Source organism: Schistocerca serialis, chromosome 5 (assembly GCF_023864345.2).
Source record: "Schistocerca serialis cubense isolate TAMUIC-IGC-003099 chromosome 5, iqSchSeri2.2, whole genome shotgun sequence".
Lineage (NCBI taxonomy): Eukaryota > Metazoa > Arthropoda > Insecta > Orthoptera > Acrididae > Schistocerca > Schistocerca serialis.
The window spans coordinates 404176353-404203307 of NC_064642.1; the positions used below are offsets into that span (position 1 = coordinate 404176353).

The following is a 26955-nucleotide window of genomic DNA, read 5'->3' on the forward strand; positions in this document are numbered from 1 at the left end:
GATTCTGCTTGTTATGTAGAGAGCATTTGTGCCTCTTCTTTGTTAAATGTCTTGTTGTATGTTGCCAAAATGATGCAGAACTTGGTTCATATTATGGGGCAGTGCTTCCTCAGTGTGAAATAAGAAGAATTAACATCACAAAATTCATACAGCTCCATGTCCACAACAGCTTCTATGTCCTGTGTGAGGATGGCTTGAGGATGTGGCAGCTATTTTTTTTAATGAAAGGATTTTTTTTTCTCCTAAAGACCACAGTGTTTAGACTTTTATTTATTGTAAGACATTAAAAAACTGACTGCTGAAAAAGAAGGTGCTGTGGAAAGCTGTTGAGGAATTTCTTTGAGGAATTTCTTTACGGTATTATGATGATCTGCATACAGAATGTCGCACTTACAAACTGTTCCAATCCTTCATGTGTGAACCATTGTTAACTGTGTCATAAAGTTCAAGTGTAGCTAGAAGCACTTGGAGTTGCTTCCATGATTTAAAAATATTTTGGTGAAAATGCTTTTGTGGACAATGAGAGGTTGTTATTATGGGTAATGAAAACTATACTGATCAGCCAGAACATTATGACTGCCGACCTGTTGGTATAAACCCATCCAGGCAGTAGCTGCATCATCTGGCGAGAAATGACTGCTAGTCGGACACTCGCATGGTGCGTGTAGTATTAGTTAGCATGCTGTCCATCTGTAGAATGGTGAAGGCTTGTGATCTATCTGAATCAGACTTGAGGGCAGATTGTGATGGCCCAGAGGCTTGGCACAAGCATTTTGGAAACTACACAACTTGTCGGATGTTTGAGGAGTGCTATCGTGAGTCTTAAATACGTGGCGAAGCCAAAGTGAAACCATATCCAGATGCCAGGGGTTGGATGGCCACCCCTCATGACAGATGTTGGACGTCGTAGGCTGGGCATACGGGTAAAACAGGACATGCGGCGAAACTAACATCAGTATTTAATGCTGGGCAGAGAACAACGCTCCTAACGACGGGCCTCCGCAGCTGTTGTCCCATGCATGTGCCATTGTTAACACCACAATGTTGGCAACTATGACTGAAATGGGCATGTGACTATCGGCACTGGACGTTAGCCCAGTGGCGGAGCATTGCATGGTTTGATGAATCCAGATACCTTTTTCATTGTGGCGGTGAGAGGGTGTGAATCCTTAGTCTTCCAGGGGAACAGCTCCTTGACACCTGTACTGTGGGCTGGGGACAAGCTGGTGGTAATTCCATTATGCTCTGGGGAACATTCACTTATGTATCAATGGGTCCAGTGGAGCTTGTGCAAGGTACCATGACTGCCAGGACTATCATACACCATTTGCAGACAAATCTGTTTTCCAATGGCAGTGATGTTTTTAAACAATATAATGCGCCATGTCACAAGGCCAGGGGTGTGATGGTGTGATTCTAGGAACATGGTGGCGACTTCCAATTGTGGAGTGAGCCAGCCAAGGTACAGGTCCTCTGTGCCCAGTTCAACAATTCAGAAACAATTCATGAACACATAGTGTAGTACTTTGTGCACTGGGAGCTGGGAAGCCATCACATTGATATCACAGGTTCCTCCTAGTCTGCAGGGGAAGGTATTCTGGTGTCTATTGAAGATGGTTTGTTAGGAGACTGCGATACTTGTGCATGTTCAGTGTTCCGTTAATGAAAATGGTCCTATGGCTGGTTCACTAATCCTACAGCACACTTTTACACTTGATGGACACTGATGTTCCACCTGACGAAACCAATGGGGATTGTCAACAGACCAGTAGTGCATGTTTCGGTGGTTTACTTAGGCATGATTGGTAAATGTGACTTCATCACTACAAAAGATGCTTGATACATGTGGAGCACCCTGTCTTAATGCCCATGTACAGAAGTTAACATGATTCTCATAGTTGTTTTCATGCAGCACTTGATGGAGAGAGATGTGACATGCACAGAACCTATGTCGATGGAGAACACGTAGGGCACTTGCCTGACACGTTCCCCTTTCTCATGCAACTGTGTGGGAACTAATATGCGGCTCAACTGCAACAGCAGCAAGAACGATAATTTCCTCCTCTTCTGTCATCACTTGTTTCCTTCTGTTAAGTTGTCTAGGTGTTACGCTACCACTTTCGCGTAACTGGTTGAAGAGGTTGATAAATAACTACTCAGATGGTTGACGTGTATTGATATGTCTTGCTGCATTCACTGTAAAAGAATGAACTGCATTCTTCCTACACTCTCCATACACCACAAGCATGTCAGATTTTCCTGCATTTGTAAATCCCACCACTGTTTGGACTGTCACACACTGACTGACTAGCAAGTTGCAGTGCACTGTAAGCAAACATAACAACACCGTACGTAGCAACTATGCTGATTGCATGGCAAAAACAAGTGTCATGGAAACTTCGCACAATACGATATCTCGTAAATGACTCGCACTAGACGCTTGCAACCAACGCCACTGACATTCTAATTTACCCTACTTTTAGTTCATCAATGGTCTTAGGCATTGTTCCATTTAGAAAAGTGCATGTGGGCACAAAAAGTACACTTTCTAAGTATTATTACAATCTGTTCATCGGCTAACAATGTGAGCCCCTTTCACCAATGCAGTCTGTGAAAACCGCAGTTCACTAGCACTTCCCATTTCCACAATATTAGCAGTGCAAGTTTTGGATGGTTCGCCCTGATAAGATGTATTTGTCATGGACAGTGAAATTCCTTGGCTGTTTTAGTCCACCCGTGCCTTCACGTTTTTCATGGTCTGACCTAACACTGCTGTGCACAAATTTAAATTGTGTTTCTCACCATATGTACAGAAATCATTTCCAATTTGTTGAAGATAACTGTTATCAGACACTTGTCACCCCTATTGATCAACATGTGTACAATACGGGCTCCTGAGGCAATCCAGTGTTGGAATTCCTCAGTCTGTAGTTTGTGTATTATTCTTGGATCACTGTCAGTGAGATAGGGTAAGTTGTTTCGGAATTCCTGTGTAATTAATTTAACAGTGGTCATAGATAAATTATCACAAGCATCCATGATATCTGTGTATTTTTGCCTTTCATTAATTATTACTGCTGAAAGGTCATTGGATTGTAGATGTTTGGTGAAGTAAAGTTCCACCTGTGTGCATAACATGCCCAAAACAACTGACTACTCTAGATTGAGAGGGAAGTTCGACTGATTTAATTTTGTTGAGTTTCTTGGATAAACACTGTCCTCATCGCCTTTAGTACTTTTATCCAGTGGCTCCATACTTAAAGAATGTTAAACTGTCTTTTGTTCCCTGATAAAGATAGATATTGTAACATACTGTAATTTATGTTGTCTGATCTCGACACTGTTTCCTTTCAAGAAAGCCTCCTCTACCGATAACAAGCACAGGTTGCATTAACTCGTGAGTGTAATTTTCCTGTAAAGTTATACGGACGCTAACGTGCCACTTCTGACACCAAATGTAAAGTTAGGGGAAGTTTACGAGGGACTTCTGCAGCTGATGTTTATGTATAGCTTGGCAGGGAAGGGGGAAGAAGGCTGTTAAATATGCCTCGTGGCGACAGTGTGCAGGAGGTCAAGCGGTCAGGATTTGATAGTGGGCATCCAGTGCTGCCGTTAAATGACAAAACAGGAAATTAAGCACAATGAAAAGGATATTTTTTAATAAATGGAGTACAAAGGGCGCGCCTAGGGTTGGAAGTTAGCAGGTTTAGGCCAGTCTAGGAGGTCGAATAATTAATTAAAATGGGCAAAGGAAGGGGAAGTGGTTCATGTTAACTTACAGTGGTGGCCGGTCGGGAAAGGCAGAGCCGGAGGCTCTGCCTTCCAAAAAGATGTCTGTTCCGTTCGAGGTCTGGATTACAAGAGAGAGAAGCAAGAGCATTCTGCTCCGCAGGACGCTCCGGCATCCACACACGTGATCAGTATCCCGCACACGCTATTGGCTAAAATCAATGGCGTGAATTCACTAGCAGTTTCAGCAGAGGGTTCAGGGCATCTCCTGTCAGCAGCTTTAACTGGACAGAACCGCCTCGGTTTTGAAAGGCAAGCGACTTGTGTCACGTAGGCATGGTGTGAATTACTCTGGGAGAAAAATTGTAAAGATTCCACTGGGCCTTTGAAATAAATTTCTTAAACCAATTTCCTAAAATATTCCTTGACTGGCTGCCATCCTGTACATTCCTGACTCTGCACTAGCTTCTCTGGTACCAGTTGTGTAATTAGTTTATATAAGTTCGTCAGAGTAACTTTTTGGAGAACAATAGTTTGTTCACTTCTTTATTGTGGAACTCTGTTTTTTCACTACATTTCATCACTGCATGCTTTCTTAATTTTGAGCAGAAATTCTCCAAGCTTTTGTTTTCCTTCCTTTCTCAATATTTATTTTGATTTTGTAATCAGATGTTTATAGTGATGATCAATTTTCCATGTAGTGTGTGCATTATAACTCCTGTGGGTTTCTTTTTGCTTTGTAATTTCTTCCTGAGATTTCTTATCCCACCACACACAGGATTGTTGATTTCCTATGTGTCACTTTCTGTTATGCTGCTACTTTCTCCATGGCAATTTCAATGATTTTGGCAGTCTCATCGAGTGTTGTGGATCATTGTTTGCCAAGATCTATTTTCGGCTACACAACAGCTGGGAAACCTACAATGTACCATTCTTAGAATCAGTTAATATTTAGATTTCTGTAGCATAAGCAAATGGTCAGCCCCTATTGAATTGTTTAACACTACCCACAGCAGCTTTTAAGCCAGGCTGATAGCTATGATTGTTTATTTTTGAATGCAATTGGCTTGATTGACTGATATATGTTCTACAATTCAGTAGCAAAAAGTTCCTTCATCTCTTAATCACATAATTCTATCTCCCAGTTTGTTGGTCTGAGAGGAGCCCCAGGTCATGTGATGGGCATCGAAATTACTTGCAACGAATTTTGATGTTCACACTATTTGAATTATTTTTCATAGCATTTCTTGGATATCTTGTTCCTATTAGCTCTGTAGATGAATTCAGTAGAGAAGTCAGCATTAGGTCTACATTACCTGTTTGTGACTGATCCAATTTTACCCTCTAGGTGTTCCAGTTGGTCTCCTCCTTTGCTTTACTGGCTGCTGTGCATTTGCAATGGCTGCAGGGTGCTCAGACAAAAAGTTCTAAACTAGGGTGCTGTGCTCTCTATATTGCTCTGTATAAAAGCCAGAAGCATGCTATAGTGACTTCTTTAGTGGTTTTTCGAGAAAGTCCATTCCTTGGCAACTGTAGATGTGGTGATGTTAATCCAGTTGGACACAAGTTTCTCTGGTTCCGTGAAGTGTTGTTTCAATAGTGCAGTAATTGCACATTTGTGTGCTGTAACTTTGGTGAAGCTTGTGTCTCCTGACTGAAATGTAATGACAGCTTCTGAACAAATGCAATGTCCATTAACATTACATTTTTTATAAACTGTGGCTCTGCAAATATAACATTGTTTGCATTTTGCTGTGTGTACAGTAGCAGCATTAGGTTGAAGGAAAAATATTGATGAACCTGTACAGGCATTTTTTCACCACTTGTTTTAAGGTTAAACTGCCTATTGTGGTTTCTCAGCCATGAAAAACTCAAGCACTATTGAAAGTGTGCTGGTTTGTGTAGCTCAAAGGGAAAATCGCAGAATAAAACTTTTAAGTTGGGTGTCAAATATAGTGAAATACATCCAAAGTCCAGAACATGACGTGCTACAAAGTCAAACCAGAAAGCTCAGTTTTAGATGAAGAATATGTTTCAACTTGGATAAAATAAGAGCCTAAATATAGGGGTTGGACAGAAATATGGGAACACCATGAGAGATTAATTCATGAACATAAATGCAGATCCTAGCCAATCGTACAGGTTCCGCTGTTGTTTTTGATAATAGAAGGCACCTGTTGAAATGTCTTCAGTATGTTGCAAGTGTCTGCCATGGTCAGGACAGTGTTCAGTGTAGTCATGAGTGCATTGTCGGAACTAAGTAATTTTGAACATGGGCAAATTGTTGGTGCTTGTATGATGAGTGCTTCCATAACCAAGGTAGCTTGAAGTAATCAGTGTTTCAAGAGGCACAGTATCAAAAATTTATGCCATTTTCAGGGAAAGTGCTTAGTTTTAATGTGGACAAAAGTGTGTGTTGAGTGATAGTGACAGATATAGTCAGTGAAGAGTATTATGATGAAAAATGAGATGATGACAGCTGAAAAGTCATTTCAGAACCAAATGTCACATTCGTGGACTCTGTCAGCACCAGAACGGTGTGAAGGGAGCTCCAGAAGCATGGAATTCTGTGGTAAGCTGGAATTCCAAAACCACTCATCAGTGGTTGCAAATGCCCATAACATGAAAACGTGGTGCCAAAGCCATGAATCCTAGAAAATGAGCAACGTAGGAATGTCATTAGGTTGGATAAGTCTTGGTTCAATTTACATCTCAAGAGCGATACATGGCGGCGTTCAATGATGATGTGGACAGCCATATGTTGGTATTCCATGGGCATCATGGCCACTCTGCAAGGTTGCGTTACTGCCAAGGATTGTGATAATTTTGGCTGATTAGGTCCATTCCACAGTAAAATGTTTGTTCCTCAGTGGTGAGATTTGTCAAAGAGCTCCTGCCCACATAGCTGGCGTTGTCAAGGGCTGGTTTTGTGAGCATGAGGACGAATTGTCACATCTCCCCTGCCACCACAGTCACCAGATCTCAGTATTATAGAGCTTTTGTGGTTTACTTTGAAGAGAAGGGTGTGTGATTGCTACCCACCTCCATCATGGTTACCTGAACTTGACACTGTTTTGCAGGAACAAGTGTGTAAGATTCCCTCGAAAACCATACTGTAGCTGCATTTATCCATTTTGAGATGCTTGGAAGCTGCTCTGAATCTCAATGGTTTTCCTACATCTTAATGGGCACGGTAATGTGTTCATGGTGTTTCCATATTTTTGTCCACCTCCTATACCTTGATAAGTGGGACTGCAATCACAGATGACCCTCACCCTATAACATAAAGTGAAGAAAGTAACATTGAACAATTAGCCAAGTTAATAACAAGAAACTTCAAGTAAACAAAAGTGGGTGGGAGGACACACAGGTCGCAAGATGTTCAGCAACTTGTTTAAGAACATTTAAGACAATTCCTGTCAACAGATTTGCTCCCACCAATAAAACATGGCTATCACTGTGAGAGTGGAATGTGAGATCTTTAATTTACAACAGAACAATACTTCAAGTAGTAGTAAAAATTAATTTCAGATACTTATTTCATATTTCCAGGCTATCTACTTATTAGAGTGGGTAGAGAAGAATGTGTTGTTAGGGATTTAGGGAGAAAGATTGAATTGGGCTCACCAGTTAATGAATTGCTGTTTGCTGTTCAAGGTATTTGCTCACAAGATAAGTACTTTGTGGTAGTGTATTTATGGCTGTGTCCATTTAAACCAGTGTTTTTTTTCTCAGAAAATTGTGACTGAGATGTCCTTGTAGCCTACTTTTAAATTTATTGAGCTGGCAGCACTGTGGCAGGTGGCCTGGATATTTTTATTTACAATGAAATTACCACATATTGTACTGGGATGATTGTGTATAAGCATCCATTAGACACAGAGATCAAGTTGCCATCAATGTATAGAGGACACAGGCCAATTGCAGTGCCACTTCTTTGCATGTAATAGATTTTGTGCAGCAGTTTAGTGGCACCAACAGTTTGTGTAAATTGTGTTTTTTCCCTAGTTGTTGATGTACTGAATTGTGTGTAGGTAATGTAGATTGGAAATGGTGGCAGTACATGGCTGCATTAAGCCTACGTATTGGGCAAAAATGACTTTATTCAAGACAGATCTGAAGGTAATGATTTACTCATATGTGATAGGAATTCATGACCTATACTACTTCCTCAACTTGTCAACTTGACCCTAAAATTAAAAGTGCTACCTCTCTCTCTCTCTCTCTCTCTCTCTCTCTCTCTGTCTGTCTGTCTGTCTGTCTGTCTGTCTTTTCCCCCCTCCCACCTCCTTTCCCTCCCCTCTCCCCAACCTTTTTTCCACCTCTTGGCCTCTCTCCCTCTCCCTCTCCCTCTTCCCTCCACCTCTTGGCCTTCTCCTTTGTGGGTTTGTAATAGAGTGGGAGGAAATTTTATGTTGTATTTTTTCAATGAATCAATGTTACTTTTTTTAAATTTTACACTTTATAACAACTTTCATTCTAGGAAGAAGCACTGCGAGCTTTTGTCCAACATGAAACCTTGGATGGCAACAACCAGTACTTCTGTGAAAAATGCGATAAAAAATGTGATGCTCATAAAGGATTAAAGTTTTCAAAATTTCCATACTTACTTACACTGCATTTAAAACGCTTTGATTTTGACTACACTACCTTGCACAGAATAAAACTGAATGACAAGTAAGTAAGATGACATGCACAGAACTTTGTAATTGTGTTTTAAAATGTTTGTATCCCCATTCATTCATATCTGTGAATACAAGAATTTTGTATTTTGTTTTTTAATTTGTCTATTTCATCTTGTTTTCTGTGAAAGTGTGATGACATGTTAATACTGTATAGCTTGTTTATAAATTGTGCAGTCAAAGTGATGTTTTGGGAGACCTAACTTACCCTGTCATGTTCTATTTGTTATCTACATGCTGGATAAAATCTCAGGTTTACAGTCATATTTGGGAGTGAAACTGGATGTATTTGCTTCTGTAATGAATCTTGTGGAGAGCATTGTACATTTGCTGTCCAAATTGCAAGATTGTGAACAGTGTGTGAAGGGTGATGACCACTGTGCCAACCACCTGGGATGTGATTTTTAGGTGATTTCCGAGATCTAACTAGGTGAATTCTGGTCTGCTACCCACCATAGCTCCACGATTTGCAAACGCTTCCAAAATGCTCTCGCACTTTCACTTTAGATAATATATGTAGACAATTTGTGTTCACAAATTCTGTCCCAGTAGGGGGAAAGAGCTGATAACAGGAAGGGCATCCGGCCATTCTCTGGCACCAACATTGTGAAATCCAGATCATCATGCAGACCCTGTGTAGATAAGGGATAAGACAGAGAAAAAGAAAAAAGTAGTTGTTCAAGGTCATTACATCATGATTTGAAGAAAAGTAGATGAATTTGAGGGACTGCATGGCTCAAAGCCCCAGGACAAGCCTCATCAAACATCAGAGATTAACTTGAGGTATTCCCTGTGCTTCAGGAAGAAAGGAATAATTCCCCTTTGAACATATCTAAAGTTTAACTGAAAGTCTTCATTGAAAATTGAGTCCCACAGTAATTGAAAAGGGACTCCTAATGATATTTGTTATATAGCAGCATGTCTGTAATGAACTACAGTGTAGTTTTTGCTGCATGGTCCATTTGCAAGTGAATTGTAACATAATTGTGAAATTGTACTGTTTCTTCAGCTCACTTTACCCTTTCCACTTTATTACATAAATTTAGAATTTTCTTCAAATAAAGCCTATAAAACGTTTTTTAATGAATTCTAGCTCATCTCTTCACAGTTTCACTTGTGTGAAACACAGCTCATCCCTGAACACCTGTATTTGCTTGAAAAATCTTGTTTGAAAGCATTTAGTCTTACACTAAAAATGTAACATAAATGTGTAGTAAAATATGCATTAGTGGAATTCAGAAATACTTATGTGTTAGAGCAGATACGATGCCATAAACAAGCAGACGCTTAATGTCTTTGCCCTGACTGTCTCTTCTGTTTTTCTCCTGTGTTCTGGCCCAGTAAGTTATATCAGTTATGCAAAGTAATTCTGTCCTGCTGTTTAAGACTATTTTTTAATATTTATATTTCGCAAATGATGCCAACTATCCAGCGTGTACCAAGCGAGGTGGCGCAATGATTAGCACACTGGACTCGCATTCGGAAGGACGACGGTTCAATCCCGCGTCTGGCCATCCTGATTTAGGTTTTCCATGATTTCCCTAAATCGCTCCAGGCAAATGCCGGGATGGTTCCTTTGAAAGGGCATGGGAGACTTTCTTCCCCGTCCTTCCCTAATGACCGATGACCTCGCTGTTTGGTCTGTTCCCCCAAACAACCCGACCCTATCCAGCGTGTAATGGTCTCTCTTATGGAGCTGCTAATACCAGAGAAACTCATGTGTGCCACACTGTACCGTATTTTCCACGTTTACAATGCTATGTATGATGTTTCACAATGAGGTGTCAGTGTTTATCACATGTAGCATTTCTGAGGCATGATAGTGATTAATATTTAATAAGCCCTTTACCAGTTCCACTACTGTGGACTCATTTTACAGATTTAAGCTCAGAGTTGTAATAAAACAGCATTTTTCTCACTCTTTTTATTAATATTCTGCCATCTGACTTTTTACTACAGGCCAGGCAAAAAAAAAAAAAAAAACTGGCCTGGAAAGTGTGCCCATCATAGAAAATGCTGGAGTCAGTGATTGGAGATATAGTAAATTGCTGTCAAGTATGTGCATGCACATTTCTCATATGCTCTGTCCTGTATACTTTGTTGTATCATTAAGTTTCAATGGGAGAAGCAGATATATTTAGTGACCAGTTGAATGCAACACAAAAGGGTGCTAAGGGATAAAACAGCGCATGTTCACGAAGCACAATTTGTGAAAAATGTGCAGAACTGATTTTGCAAGAGTTTAGGGATGGAAGTGTTTTGAAAACACCTCCATCAAAGTCTGTAATGTAAAACTTAGTGGCAAAATGAAGTGAAATGGGCTCTGTAGTGAATGAAAACTGCGAATATTCGAAAAGAGGTTGAACCCTAGAAAACATTTGCTTGAGTAAAGGAAAGCCTGAAAACCTGGAAAAAAGTCTGATGAAATCTCAATGGCAGTTATCTGTGCAAGTGGGCATTAAGACATTGTTGTGTCAAAAAGTTATCAAAACAAGGACCTAAATTTGTCTCCTTACAATTTTATTGTTGTGCACAACTTAGTGTCAAGGCAAACATTCGTGTGTTGAGGTATGGCCAAGGTTTCAAAGTGAAAAGGACTCAGGACAGTTGGACCCTCAGTTCTTAATTTTTTCAGATAAATCCTGGTTCAGTCTACCAGGGTATGTCAACTCACAGAATGTGAACCATTAGGAATCAGAAAATCTCCACCAGTACTTTGAAGAGCCATTGCTAAATCTCAAGATTGGTATTTGGTGCGTAGTGTCTAGAGTCTGCATTGTAACAAGATTCTTTCATCAACCTGTTAAAGCTAACTGGCATGTCCAGAAACTGTGTAATCCATATGTAGAGTGGCCCACAGAAGATGAAATTATGTAGCAGTCTTAGATATAATGCCAAGGAAAAGTGTATATACCAAGTTATTCTTTAAAAACTAAACAATTTAGTAAGACAGAGCAACAGCATACACTGCCTTGACAAACTTTTCACAAGTGTGTGAGGTGTTTGGTGAGGACAGGACAGAGAGTGCAGTCTCATGGCCATCTCAATTGTCTGATCTCTCTCCCTGTGATTTTTACCTTTGGGGGCAAACTGAAGGGGCGGTTGTACTCAATCCTTACATGCTGGAAGAGCCACAGCAGAACTTGAATATGCTATTGCTGCTATCCCTCAGGCAGAGCTGCCATGCGTGTCTCACAGTATGACAAATCAAGCATGGTGCTGCTTCGAAGTCAATGGTGGCAGTTTCCAGCATGTGTTGTCTGATGCTCATTAACAAGAGCCAGTCCTGTGTCAGTCTCAACAAACATGGTGTCCAGACGAATTTTTTCCACTTGTCCTTCATGTGTCATTTGTAAGTAATTTAACTGGTAAAACTTTTTTGTAGGGGTTGTCTTCTTTTTGCAGCATGTCACGATTGTTCCCAAAGATACTGTTGTGTTGGTGCACTATTGTGCTTTGTTGTTCTGACTTTATAGGTGCTGTTGCAGCAATACTCTGAAATGTGTGTGGATTTCACAGTGGTTCCTAATGAAAATGATGTTGAGGTTAAAGGGTGGAGCTGTACTCTTAATTTATATGTGTGGCAGTATGAACATTGCAAGAATATTTTCTTGAACTATGCTTTCCTTATTTATCCATAACTTCTAGAAGTATGTGTCGCTTATTGTATGTAGAAAATATCATGAAACATTTTTTTTTATAGAGTTACTTTCCCTGAAGTATTAAACCTCAACAGCTTTATAATATCGGATGAAATTAAAGAAGAAAATGAAGGAATAACAGATGACTTGGTAGTAAAATGTGATGATAGCAGTACAACAGACAGTGGCTCTGCTCTGGATGATGAAAGTTGCCAAGGGACAGAAGCAGGTCTAAGTTCCCATGACAATGAATTCCAGGTAAGATCTTAGTAAAATTTGGTTATCTATCTAATTTAGACTCTTATTGATGAAAGTATTTTACTTGGTTTCATGATACCATTAGATTGAACTGAAATTGAAAGAAACTTTACTCAGAATTTCATGTGGAGAGATAAACAAGTTGCAAAGAATTAGTTGAAGTCATAGACTTGAAGCAGATGGCTTGGATTTGAAGTTACAGCTGTTTCTAATATTATGTTAATTATTTGATCTTGGAAGAATTTCACAGAAGAAAATCTTACAGTAAATCACGAAAGCTATTAATTTACACACCAATAAAGGATGGCCACCAGTTTCTTCTTGCCACAATTATTAGCATATCCACACCATTAGATTCCCTGGTTTGTAAATCTTGTAAATGTGTGTTGAGGAGACATGATTTTCATTGTTTCTTTCAAGTAATGTAATTTAAATTTACGAGAAGTGTAGTGATACATTTAACTGATTTGTTTATATATTCTGGACAAAGTTTTTATGTCTGGTTCAGATGTGCATAATTGTGAAATGTACTCACAAAGCAGCAGCAGAACACACATAAAAGACTGTTGTGATTGGCATGCTTTTGGAGCCAGTAGCTCCTTCAGGCAGAAGGAAGAAGGGCGAAGGAAAAGGACTGGAGAGGTCAAGGAAAAGGGGTAGATTTTGGGAAAGTCACCCAGAACTGCAGGTCAGGGGAGTCCCAGTAAGTCTCCCCTGATCCGGGGTTCTTTGTGACTTTCCCAGAATCTACCCCTTTTCCTAGACCTCTGCAGCCCTTTTACTTCACTCTTCTTCCTTCCCGTTCAACCCTTCTGCCTGAAGAAGGAGCCACTAGCTCCGAAAGCTTGCCAGTAACAATAGTATTTTGTTTGTGCATTCTGCCACTGCTTGGTGAGTAGAGTTTTTATCTATCCAATTAAATAATTTTATCAATAATTGATTGTTTTCTTTGTCACAATTGTGAAATGTGATATATTCATCTCGTAGCATACAATATCCAGATAATTTGATTCAATGTGTAGGAGACATGTCAAGATTTTCAATAAGAAACATTATTTAAAGAAAAATATAAAAGTTTATTTTACATGCATATCTGCAATACTGCTACACAAATACATATTCAGTTTCCAATTTACTAAGATAAAATATATAACAACTTTTGTTCAAACTATGAAAGTATTCTCAATGAATTCAATAGAATAACACTTTTCCACCAGAAGAGAAGAGTAATCTTGTCAGTGAACCAAGTTCCATTTTAAATGTATTACAGCTCTTTATTTTATTGTAAATTTCAAAACCCATATACTCTGGTGTTTGGACATAGTGTCAGGAGTTTAAAATTCTTTCTGTAGTTGTGGTCAAAATGGAATGAGTTTACTGTGTGCTGATTTTTAGGGTTCTGTGCCTCAGTCTGTAAAAATGAAACCTGTGTAGGATTACTTTGTTGTCCATTCGCCTGCCTGCCTGACTGTTAAGCACTCTTAGTAATGGGTAGACATACCAAGTTCAGATTTGTGTCGCATATTTAGGTGTATGGTCCCTTGGTGCTGTAAAATTTTTAAGCTTCTAAGTCAATGCTGTCAAAAGTTGCAGCCATTTATGTCACATATTTTGATACTTCCAAAATCCCTTATCAAAACCTATTGGGTATTTCCCATTGATCTAGAATTGTGAAATTCAACAGGAAGCAATGTTTAATGGTACAAATGAAGTAAAAAAAAAAAAAAAAAACTTTAACTTTTTGAATTGTAATCATATCAAAAAATATATATTGTTTTGTCATTTGAACATACACTGCATTCGTCATCTATCAGGAGCGTAATAGGCAAGCATTACTGTGTGCAAACATAAAATGTGAGCTGTAGTCATGTTTTAATAAGTAAATAAAAATGTTCCATTAAATCTCTCTCTCTCTCTCTCTCTCTCTCTCTCTCTCTCTCTCTCTCTCTCTCTCTCTGCGTATATAAATAGAACTCCCCTGCTCACTTCTTTTTGTATTTCTGGGGTTTTCTGAAGAACTGCTGTAGAGATTTTGATACGCTCTTGGAATTCTCATGACCAACACACACACACACACACACACACACACACTCACACACACTTTTTAAGTCTGTATGGAACTCTCAGTGCACAATTCCTACTCGCACTTTGCCAATTTTTATAAAAGAACTAGGTTAGCACCCACTGCTTCACTCATGTAGACTGTATTGTCTGCCCAGATACCTTTTTGTTTTTTCTTTAATCAAATTTTTATGTTCAAAAATTGCAACACCTTTTAAACTTTTACGCTAAATAAGGTCATAGAAGCATGATCTTTGCTGAATACACTTCTGACCAAAAGGCAGTTATAGTAGCTGGAGTTAAAGGTTTTTGTTAATCATGCATTTTGCATTGTTGTGGTAGTATTTGCATGGAAACTGCAGCCCCACAAATATTTCTTTATATTGAACCGAGAAGTGAAATACTGATTTCATAGATTTACCTATAAATTTTTTTTTAATATAATGAAATATTTTTTAATATAATGAAATATTTTTTAATATAATGAAATATTTTTTAATATAATGAAATATTTTTTTAGAATTTCCATCCTCCAGTGCTTGAATTTGCAAAAAATGCTGGAGCACACAATTTTTTAAATTTCTGACAGAAAAATCAAATACAAATTTTCATAGGTCTAGCTTCAAAATTGCCTTAATAGCGACATATTTTCAAAAAGCCTTTCATCCCCTATATTGCCCCCTTAGGAGTGTAATGTCAAACAATCACTTCTTAAACAATGTTTACAGTACAAGATCCACACCCTCTTCAAATTTCAAGTTTCCATCCTTAGTGGTTTTAGCTGGGCGAGAGTGAGGTGAGTCAGTCAGTCAGTCAGTCAGTCAGTCAGGAAATTGTCTTTATGTATATATAGAAGTAACACCACCTCATAAATGTAAAGGGAGGGAATAGCTAGTATTTTTGAATTTTTTAACAATGGTAAACAGGATACCCGTTGTTTTGACAACACACACATTCCTAATGATTTTATTTTGCAATACCAGTAGTCTCGTGACATTTATTGGATTTCCCCAGAAGAGTTTGGCATAACGAATAACTGACTCAAACTAGCAGTGATAGACTATCTTTCTGATGTTCAGGTTTTTGGTACCTGCCGAAATATACGTTGCAAGTGCTAAGCTGTTTAGTTTATTTTCTAAGCTGCCAGTGTGTACATGTTTAGCTTCTGTGATAACTTGATCCTTGCAGTTTACCACATGTCACTCCGTTCTAATGATATACCTTCAAATTGCATTATTTTTGTTTTAGCTACATCTAGTTTCAGTACAGTTTGATGAGACCAAGCTTCAAGTTTTCGTAGAGTAGTTTTGACAATTCTGGAATTATTTCAGGTACCTCATTTTCAATTAGAAATGATGTTCATTCAGTTTTATTTGCTGATGATACGTCAGTTGTAAGCAGAGGTCATTTTATGCAGAAAGGAACAAATAATGACCCCAATATTAAATATAGTGGGACTCATTGGGAAATTGTTGTGCAGTTTGAGGAGTAAGTTCTTGAATTAAAAGTTACACTTACTCTGTGTGTCCTGTCTGTCACTTAAGAGCTGACCCATTGTAAAGCAATGTCTCTGATTCCATATGTCAATGATTTGTGGAAAATTAAGGAGTGGCTCAGTGAACCAAATACTTTTGTCAGATCATCAGATATTCCTGTGTGAATAAACTTGTCACTTACAATGCTTTTTCCCCCCATTGGAATCCAAACTGAGTTTTAAAAATTAGGTCATTTACACTAAGAATTTTTTGAATTTGTTTTGCTGAAGTCTTTTCAAACACTCTAGAAAAGACAGGAAGAAGGGAGATTGGGTGGTAGTTTTCCATATCTTCTGTTGATCCCTTTTTGAATACTGCTTTTGTTTCAATGTGTTTGGAAAACATCCCTGCTCAAAAAATCGGGTGACAAATACTGACAGTGGTTATGAAATATTATTAGACACACTCTTGATTATGGAAGATGGTGTCTCATCCCACCCAGATGGGATTTTTGTTTTTTAAAAACAAATTCATTTTCCACATGCCTTTGGGTGATTTTTTTTTTTTTAACTTTCGAATGATGTGTTCTGATTATTTTCCAAGCTTATGAAATTTGTCATGTCTTGATAGGCTACCAAATCTACAATTGATCTTACTACATTTAAAGAGAATTCATTGAAAGAACTTGACATCTTAACAGGATTTATTATAATGTAGTTTTGAAATTTAATTTTGAAGATCTTTTGACTTTTGACTTCACTCCTAATTCTGATTCAACAACTGAACACATTATTTTAGTTTTATTTCTCTGTTATAGGATAAATGTATTATTTGCCATTCTTTTTTAGCTACCACTACAAATTTCCTGGATACAGCTTCATAGAGTTTGACATACGTAAGAAAATAGAGATTTCTGTTTCACTGTAATTTGTTGTGTAGTTCACTCTTTCTGCCACCAGAAATTTTTATTCCTGGTGTAATTGATTTAATTTTACTGCTTATTTTCTTTTGGCAAGATCTAGGAGGAAAAGAGTCATTAAATATGTCTTAACACAATTTAAGGATTTGTCTAGTTTATGGTGCTTGAACTGCAGTGGTCTGCTGGCTAAGTTAAAATACTTAGTTTATCGCAGAATAAACCCATATTTCTTTTGCTGAAATTCCTGTTTATTATACTTCTGTAGACTTTAATTTATCTGCCTTTTGGAGCTCAAGACAGAGTTTAATGATCTGAAATACCTCATTCTAAGCGGTACTGGTACTTACTTGAATTTTCAAATTGGTAGTTTGTAATACCGTATTTACTCTAATCTAAGCCACACTCGAATCTAAGCTGCACCTGAAAAATGAGACTCGAAATAAAGGGGGAAAAAAAATTCCTGAATCTAAGCCGCACCTGAAATTTGAGACTCGAAATTCAAGGGGAGAAAAAAGTTTTAGGCCGCACCTCCAAATCGAAACAAAGTTGGTCCATTGTAATATGAGGCACAATTTAGTCGAATGAAAGACGATACAGCTACAGTAGTTTGGTTGGAGTCGTAAGCTTTGCAGTTAAACTTTACCAGGTAGCCATTGCTATGCGTCAGACGCTCCGTCTGTATTTATACGGGTACCATTCCTTTTTCACGTGCTTCGTCTGGTTTGAATCGATTGCTTATTTTGCTTTGATCTGATAAGTGCCGTTTTCTTTGTTATAGGTGTTTACGTCACTCTAAGCTGAAAGTGCATTACTGTACTGCGTCGTGCATTGTTTGTCGCATTCTGATAGTGCATGTTTACGGCCTGTCGCCACTCGTGGCATGGCTTGCTTTTGTGCGCGCTACCGCCGTTTACAATAATAATAAAAAAAACAAAAAGGAGAGGAATCATCTCATTAGCGAAACAATGGCAAGAGACTGCTATTTGTTGTTACTTACACTGCTGCTTTCTTTGATAATGATCAACAAGAACCAAATAATAGAGAGCGTATGATACAACATGTTCTGAACGAGAGTTAGGCGAAAATTTTTCTCCGTTTGAAAATCTTTGCGGCTGGCTTCTTTAGTACATCAAATTCTGCACAGAAATTAGTCATCTTAGATTTAAAAATCTAGTCAGTTGCCGTGCTTCATTTCTGACTGTATCACTATTAGGCATAAGAATAATACGAATATAAACATGACCCGATATGTATATTCTTCCGCGTTTGCTGTTGTCTCACTCTAGTTTCGTAGTTCATTAGGCAGACAGGATTTAAATGAGATAGCAGCAAACACGAAAGAATACATGGCAAAATGTTTATATTCGTATTATTCTTATGGTGAAGAGAATACTGCATGTGATTCACATTTCATCAGGTTCCTATTGGCAACAGTCTTGCCAGTCGGATTTTTGTAGCACATTGAAATTCTGCTACATTCGCAGATGAACAATACGGAATTTGTATTTACTTCGTTGGATAATGTATGAAAATGCAGTGGTCGAAGCTCGGGGCGGAGAAAAAAAAAAGCTGGACTTCCACCCTTTTTTTTTTTTAACTGACGCAGAGGTTTTGGTGCCAGTATTTATCTCTGTGCCTACAAAGCATGCCTGTGTAGCGCTACATATATTCGACGGCAGAAGTTAGTTGTGGCAGCACCTACCAACATTTTTCAGAACTTCCGCTTGCTTTGCACTCAATTCTAAGCCGCAGGCGGTTTTTTGGATTACAAAAAGCGGAAAAAAAGTACGGCTTAGATTCAAGTAAATACAGTAATGTTACCAGTACAAGTCACTGGTCTTCTGTGTCCTCTAATATCCAAAGGAAAGTTTTAATTTAAAAGCAGATTTCTGATTAGGTTGTGAAAATTTGTTGATTCAATGGCTTCAGCTTAACACATGTATGTTGAAGTCTGCTACAGTCACATCTTTTCTCTTACTGATGTTTTTCTAAAAGACAATGGAATTTAGCTAAGTTACAGCGCATCCAGGAATTCTGTAAATTGCTAGAACCATCTTTTTATCTACTTGATCCTCTGCTGCCTTCACAATTTCATCCCTCAAAGCTATCCATTGATCTTCTACTGTTTCCATTTCCCTGTTCTTGTCAATTGTTCCCTATTGCTCCCTCTGAAACTCTCTACATAGCCTCTGGTTCTTTCGGTTGATCCGTGTCCCATCTTCTTAAATTCCTACCTTTTTGAAGCTTCTTCAGTTTTAGTCTACAGTTCATAACTAATAAATTGTGGTCAGAGTCCACATCTGCCCATAGAAATGTCATACAATTTAAAACATGGTTCTGAAATCTCTCTTAGCGTTACACAATCAGTCCGATATCTTCCAGTGTCTCCTCCATGTATACTGCTTTCTTTCATGCTTTTTAAGCCAAGTGTTAGCTATGATAGAATTTTACAGAGAGTATAATTTAATCAGGCAACTTTCTCTTTCATTCCTTTGCCCCTGTCTGTATTCACATACTTCGTTTCCTTCTCTTCTTTTTCCTACTATTGATTTCCAGTTCCCTGTGACTATTAACTTTTCTTCTCCTGTAACTACCTGAATAATTTCTTTCGTCTCATCCTACATTTCTTCAATCCCTTCATTTGTGGAGCTAGTTGGCATGTAAACTTGTACTACTGTGGTGGGCCTGGGCTTTGTGTCTATTTTGGCTACAGTAATGCATTCACTATGCTGTCTAGAGTACCTTATCCATGTTCCTATTTTTTTTTTATTCATTATTAAACCTACTCCTGCATTCCCCTAGTTGATTTTGTGTTTATAACCCTGTATTTTCTTGACTGGGATGCCAGCAGCCCTGCCACAGTGGCAACATCGGTTCCTGTCAGATCACCAAAGTTAAGCATTGTCGGGCTGGGCTAGCAGATGGGTAACCATCCAATTTGCCGAGTGCTGTTGGCTAGTGGGGTGCACTCAGCCCTTGTGAGGCAAACTGAGGAGCTACTTGATTTAGGAGTAGTGCGTCCAGTCTCAGACACTGACATACGACCGGGAGAGTGGTGTGCTTGACCACATGCCCCTCCATACCTGCATCTGGTGATGCCTGAGGACTGAGGATGACATGGGAGCTGGTCAGTACCGCTGGATCCGCCAGGGCCTGTGAACGGATTTAACGTTTTTACAGTTTACATTCTCCTGACTGGGACGCCTGTTCTTCCTGCCACCAAACTTCATCAATTCCAACTACATCTACAAATGTAAAAATTTCCCTTTTTCACTTTTCTAACCTACATGCCTGAGTAAGGGATGTGATGTTCTGTGCTCTGATCCATAGAATGCAAGTTTTGTTTCTCCTGATAACAATATCCTCCTGAGGAGTCTCCATCTGGAGATCGAATTGGGGACTATTTTACCTCCAGAATGTTTTACCCAAGAGGATGTCATCGTCATTTAACCATACAGTAGAGCTGTGTTCCCTCAGGAAAAATTATGGCTTTAGTTTCCCTTTGTTTCCAGCCGTTTGTAGTATCAGCACAGCAAGGCTGTTTTGGTTGATGTTACAAGGCCAGATTGGTCGATCATCCAGACTGTTGCCCCTGCGACTACTGAAAAGGTTGCTGTCCCTCGTCAGGAACCATAGGTCTGTCTGGCCTCTCAACAGATACCCTTACGGTACAGCTATCTGTATCACTGAGGCACGCAAGCCTCCCCACCAACTGCAAGGTCCATAATTCATGGGGGGAATTAATGCTTATCAGAATTGAAATATTCAGAATTCAAGCAGTTCTGTTTGAGTGTGTCCTGCCATACTTTTGAAGAGCCTATGATAGAATGTCGTATATAGATGATATTAACACATTCATCACTGGTCTCTTCACACAAACTTGTTAAAATCATGAGATTGTTAAAATCATGAGATTGTTAAAGTCATGAGATTGTTAAAGTCATGAGAAAGAAAGTCTCGCATGCTCGCTCTTTTGAGTGGTACAATTATGTTTCTGTCCACATTCACAAAAAAAGAGTACAGGAATGTTTAAAGATAGGGACATTTAACTGATAACATTTTATATAGTTCAGATATAATTAACTTTTGTATGGTAATTGTGGGAGGCACTGTAGGATACAAAGACCAATGGACAATGTGACACAAAAGCAGTCATGACAAATCTTGAGCAGAAAGAGAGAGAGAGAGAGAGAGAGAGAGAGAATGTGCGTGCGTGTTCGCTAACAGTCACTGACTTTTGTGGTGCTGTAAAGCTGCATATATGCAAAATAATGTTCAAAAATCAGTAACTTTTGTTTAACTTTACTAAAGACCTTTCATTCTGTAAAACTTTTTTTTTTCCCTGCCAAATTGTCTTTGTTTTTTTGCCAGAATGTTACCAGCAAACCGTTTCATTTAACTTCTGATGCATTGATTCATGTAGCCATCTAACAAATGAGTAAAATAGTCAAACTCTGCAGTAGAGTCTGAAAACTGTGAGGCTACAGAAACTTCTTCCTGCAACACTAGCAATTGTAGCTAATCGTCTCATGGCAGCCCTTTGCTGCATGTCTGATTTAGCAGTCCAGCCTTCAGACAGCCGGTAGATGATCACCAGTATGGGAGACGGGTGCCATTGGGAATGACACAGTGAGTGCATACATATGGCATGTGGGCACTGTGCTAAAGGTGTTACACGAAGAGAGAGACTATTGGTTGTCATAATGTACAAGGCCTTTCTAAAAAGTATCTGACCTTTGGCCAGAAAAAATATTTCGAATACCTGATGGGGTTGGGGCCCTAATCCCCTTCAAAGTAGGCCCCTTGTGCTTGCACACACTTAGCCCACTGATCCTTCCACTGCTGGAACCACCTCTGGAAGTCTGCTTTTGGAAAGGTGTTCAGCTCCGTCGTCGTGTTCCTCATTATCTCTTCTCTACTCTCAAAACTGGATCCTTTAAGTGGTGTCTTCAATTTTGGAAACAACCAGAAGTCACAAAGAGCCATGTCTGGAGAGTAGGGAGGTTGGCGAACAAGAAATTTTGGATTAAGTGGAATGACTGTGAGGGGCCGTTGTTGTGATGTGGTTGCCACTTTTTTTGCCGTCCACATGTCTGGTGTTCTGCGCCGAACTGCATCACAGAGTCACCGGAGGACATCTTGATAGTACACTCCTTTGTCACTGTTTGTCCTTCTGGATGCACAACTCCACGGACATCAAAGAAGACAGTCATCATCACCTTGATTTTGCTTCGCACCTGCCGCACTTCATTCGGCCTTGGAGCCTTGGGTTGCTTCCATTGCGACGACTGTCATTTTGTTTCTGGATTGTACCTGTACACCCATGACTCATTTCCAGTTATCATGGTGTTCTGAAACCCAGGATCAGTGTAGGTGGTGTCCAGAAGGTCCTGTGCAATGTCAAAACAGAGATCTTTTTGTTCTGGCGACACTCTGTCACAAATTTTGCAGCCACTCTGTGCATGTTCAAATCATCACGCAAAATTGCATGTGCAGAATCTTTACTCAGTCCAACCTCGTGGGCAATCTCCGGCACGGTCAAACAATGATCTGCCATCACCAAATTGTGCACCCTCTCAACAGCAACTGCCCATCCACTCATTACTTGCGCCCACTAAGGTGGCGATTTCTGTAAGAGTTCAGGCAACCTGTGCACATTTGCACAGACGAAGGTCAATGGCCGGGTAGCCTTTCAACTATATATGAAGGTAGTAACTGTTCCCAAAAGAACATATATCTATTAGGAACATTACGTATGTAGATTGTGGACAGTTGGGAATGTGGTTCTCATGGGAAGCGTGCAAGGGATAAGTCCCTGCAGTCGCGCTATTAATCTGTGTCCTCGGTGGCTCAGATGGATAGTGTCTGCCATGTAAGCAGGAGATCCCGGGTTCGAGTCCTGGTCGTGGCACACATTTTCAGCTGTCCCCATCGAGGTATATCAACACCACCTGTCGGCAGCCGAGGGTTTCAATTAATTATCATAAAATGAATTAGTGTCCTAATTAAAATCTTCATAGACTAGATGGTCAGAAGAGTTTTGAATGTATGTTTTTCACACTGTTTCTTTTGCTAATGTGAAAGTCAGTTTCTGTGTTTTGTAGGAAAATTTTTGTTGATAACCGTGCCATCATCATTCATAATATTTTATGGTACCGTTGAAGTCCAACTGTGCCCTTACCAACTTATTTGAAGGCTCCTTAGTCTCATTAAAATCCATCCATTAATCCACTTTCCTTCCAGTAATGGCTATGTTTTGCAGACAAGACCTACCACTACACAATATATTTTTCTTCTCTCAGTTCACTCATATTTGTTTTTTTAACTATACAGTATGGATGGTCTACACTTCACAACATAGATCAGTAAACTATACATCCTACAAAATTAACATAGAAGTCTGAGTGAATGAAGCAGACCTTCACTTTTTAATTACCAGCCATCTACAAAAAGTTACATGATTAATAATACCGAACAAAAGACATTTCAATTGACGTAGAAGTTTGCAAGTTCAACGCTGGACCCTGACTGACTGCAGCTTTGTATGTGACACCTATTTATAGATGTGCATATTACAGATATTACAAAACAGTAAAAATACACAGCTGTTACATTTTGGATGTTAATATAAAATACAGAAAAACTGGAAGGTACAATAGGCAATGAAGCAAAGTTGCTTAACTAAAGGCTTTATAATTAGAAAATGACAAAATCACAGGTACTATTTGGTGATAAGTTCTAATGTACACGGGATTCCCAAAGTTTCTCAAGAATTTTTGAGATAGTGAAATTTTCTAATTGGTTAAATTAATAAACTAATGGGTTATTTCCATAAAGGTATCCATTTTTGGAAACAGAAGAATTAGGGCTACAAAGTTATAAATTGGATTCAAGAAATAACTACATGTCATGATTGGAACATTCTGGAAAATAAAAATGTTGAATATAAATAACTTTTGAAATATTAAGATTAAGGAAGGAAAAAATAAAATGCTCCCTTTGAAAGGGGAGAATGGGGACTTCTCAAATAAGCTGTGTCAATATAGAAATGAACAGTTTTTAGTGGTGTGGAATTTCAGTGAGCTCATAGTTCACAGCTGTATAAATTATAAATATTTCTGTAAATAAAATGTTCGTTATGAACTGTTTATATCATTTTCATCAGGTGACTGTAAATTAAATTGTGAATTAACAAAATTTAGTGAAATTCTGCATGAATAAGAATTTTGTAATTTCATGTACACCCTGTTCCTTTGTTCAGTGGCAAATAAAAACAGCTGACATCAGCAATCCTCCTTTGTGTATTACTCTTATTTAGGTTTATCTCCCCCCCCCCCCCTCCCCCACCCCTGATTAGTAATGAAAAGAGGTCATAAAAAAATCAGAGTTGTATAAGAACGAGTAGGATAATCCCACCTTACACAGTTACACAATGTGTTTCAGAGCTGCAGCTCCATTCTCAAGGGGTGCAGTGACATTTCCTAGGCATTACATCTTCTTCAATTTATAACCTAGCAGTAAATGAGTGATGTAAGTCTTAGTGTTATGCATTGAAACATCTTGGATGAGATAAATGAAACAAAGTATAATTCTTTTGGAAACACGCTGTTCATCTTCTGCATTGATAACAAAAATTTATGTTTCTGCTTACTCGCAAATGTGACATCCTATAGCTGATTAATGATAATGTCAGTGGAATATTTTTTGTGAACACTTTACTGCTCAGCAGTAGATATTATAATCTCATTCTGCTTAACATCAGATGTCTGTTTTGTTAATTTACACTGTATCGATTTCTACAATTTTAAAATTGTGCAGATATATTCTGCTTTTTGCTCCACCAGCACTCCCTTTCTTTTCTTATGAAAATTTGGGCATTTACAGCAAACTGTTGCACCTCTCACCAAATAGGTTTTTTGCAATCGCTTAATATGCTTGCAGTAAGTGGTATTGCGCAAAAATTTTTGAACTGGAGTGTGGCTGTGTTTTGTCACTTTTCCAAGCTAGTTCCTGATTGTACTAAGGTTTAAGTGTTTTTGTGTGGTAATGTTACCCAGACTGTTCGTTCTGGTAGCACATAATAAAAGTAAACTGATGTTTATAGTAAACCAGTAGTAACATAATTTTTCTTTTCTTTTTCAGGAAGATGATGAAGGAATAGATATGGGCAGCTGTGCAAATCACCATGAAAATGAGAAAAATCGGAGACACGCTCGTGAGAAAGGGCCTTATGTGTATGAATTGTTTTCTATTATGATACACTCAGGAAGTGCATCGGGAGGCCATTACTATGCTTACATCAAAGACTTTAAGAAAAATGAATGGTTCTGTTTCAATGATCAGATTGTGACTAGGGTATGTGAAGTCTGTCTAATTTAGTGTTTTAGAAATAGGGTGCTCTTCTTATTCTTATGGTGGTTTTATTCTGTTTCCAGATAACTCAGGATGACATCACTAAAACATATGGTGGTGGACCATCAAGGGGATACTATTCAGGTGCATACAGTTCAAGCACAAATGCATATATGCTCATGTACCGTCAGATTGACAAACAAAGGAATTCTGAGGCAATGACAGTTGAACAATTTCCACCCCACATACAGGTATTAGTGTGATGAAACTTCGTAGTAAATCAAAATTGAAAGTTATTTCATAGTACATAGATATATTTGTGATTTTATTCTGTTCAGTTACATATAACATTATGGGCATCCACAATTGAGGGTGTACACTGTTTTAGTTATCAGCTCTTGTGACCTAATTGCTGTGAGAGGCAGCTTGCAGTAAACAAATCTGGGTTATATTTCAAGCTTGGTGTAAGTGTTCAGTTTCCACAGTAGATGAAGGGCAATGTAATAGTTGCATTACAGATATTTAAAGGTGTTTAAACAGGATGCGAGAGGAAGGGGGCAGGGACGTAAATTTGGTCTAAAAATATACCTCTAAATTTGCCATATTTGACTTTGCACATCTTCTTAGGGTAACACTTAACACTTACACACCTGTACCAACAATAAAACCTACATCCAGGTGGGATTCCTCCAGGTTACATTCTCCTTCTTGAGGGGGAGGGGGGAATACATAGTAGAGAACATGTTTTCTTTTGGAACAATGCAGTTAAAGTTAGTAACTTAACTCTGTTTCATTAATAATTTGTTATGACGAAGGGGATAGTTTATTCTCAGTTGGGCTGTTCATAGGCAATAAAAAATGCTAGACAGGAGTACCTTTTAATAATTCCTGTGCCTCACATGTGGTACAAAATGCATTAGATTCACCCACAAGTGCTATGATGTGTGTGAATTTGGTGAATTTAGCTTTCTGTTTAAGGTGTCAGTTAATTTGTCTGTCCTCCAGTACTGTACACTCTTTGTAGGCATCATGTGCCACCTTTGGGTATGACAGAAAAGGGCGTGTTGCAGAGTGAAGATATTGGCTTCACCATCTGGAGCCGGGGATGTGAAGAGGAAAAGGAACCTCAAAATGCCAAACTAGAAACGAATGTTGAAATAAAACTGAATTCCACCTCAGAGACATCAGTTTAATTTTAGGTGTATTATGTTTGCTTGCAATTCATTAGCTCCTTTGGTTCCCTGTTCTTAGAAATAATGTTGGTGCCATCAGCAACACCTAGTTAACTGAACCAGGAGGTCTGATAAGGCATCAGCAAAAACAAAAACCACTTAGATGACCTAACCAGTGTGTTAAAATATATTTATCATTACAAAGAAAGAAATTGCAGCTTTGAAATAGAACAGTTCTTTTACATCCAGAAGCATAGTGAAGGCAGGGACAGCAGTTGGTATGGGTATTGTGGGTAATTGTATCCATAAAAGAATTTGAGTGGGTAATATATTAAACAGAGAGGCAATATATGAAACACAGAGTATCTTAATGTCACAGATGTGCCAACTGCAGCTACAGTGATGTATTTATGTCTTAGTGAGAGTTCTTCCTTACTTTAGGGTGCTACTAACCTTACATACCTGGTGTAGCTGCTGCCACAAATTTGAAAACACTGCAGTGTCAAATGGGGTTGCAGCGTACTGAAGCGATGAGATTGTTGCTAATCATTGTGAGAGATACAGCAGCTGTTCTGATCTGGACAGCAGTTCCACCACTGTTGTCCCAGTGTACGAACACATGCATTTATGAAAATAAATTGTAGAGGTAACTAATATAAAAAAAGG

At 38.7% G+C, this 26955-nt stretch overlaps 1 protein-coding gene across 1 annotated transcript in view; it reads left to right on the plus strand.

Annotated features, from left to right (window-relative positions):
* LOC126481967 (ubiquitin carboxyl-terminal hydrolase 47) overlaps positions 1-26955 on the plus strand; it is a 154857-nt gene that overhangs the window by 27360 nt on the left and 100542 nt on the right. Inside the window, exons 6-9 of the mRNA XM_050105931.1 lie at positions 8213-8406; positions 12115-12310; positions 24908-25120; positions 25201-25368. Of these exons, the coding sequence (XP_049961888.1) occupies positions 8213-8406; positions 12115-12310; positions 24908-25120; positions 25201-25368 (771 nt within the window). The remainder of the gene's footprint in view (positions 1-8212; positions 8407-12114; positions 12311-24907; positions 25121-25200; positions 25369-26955) is intronic.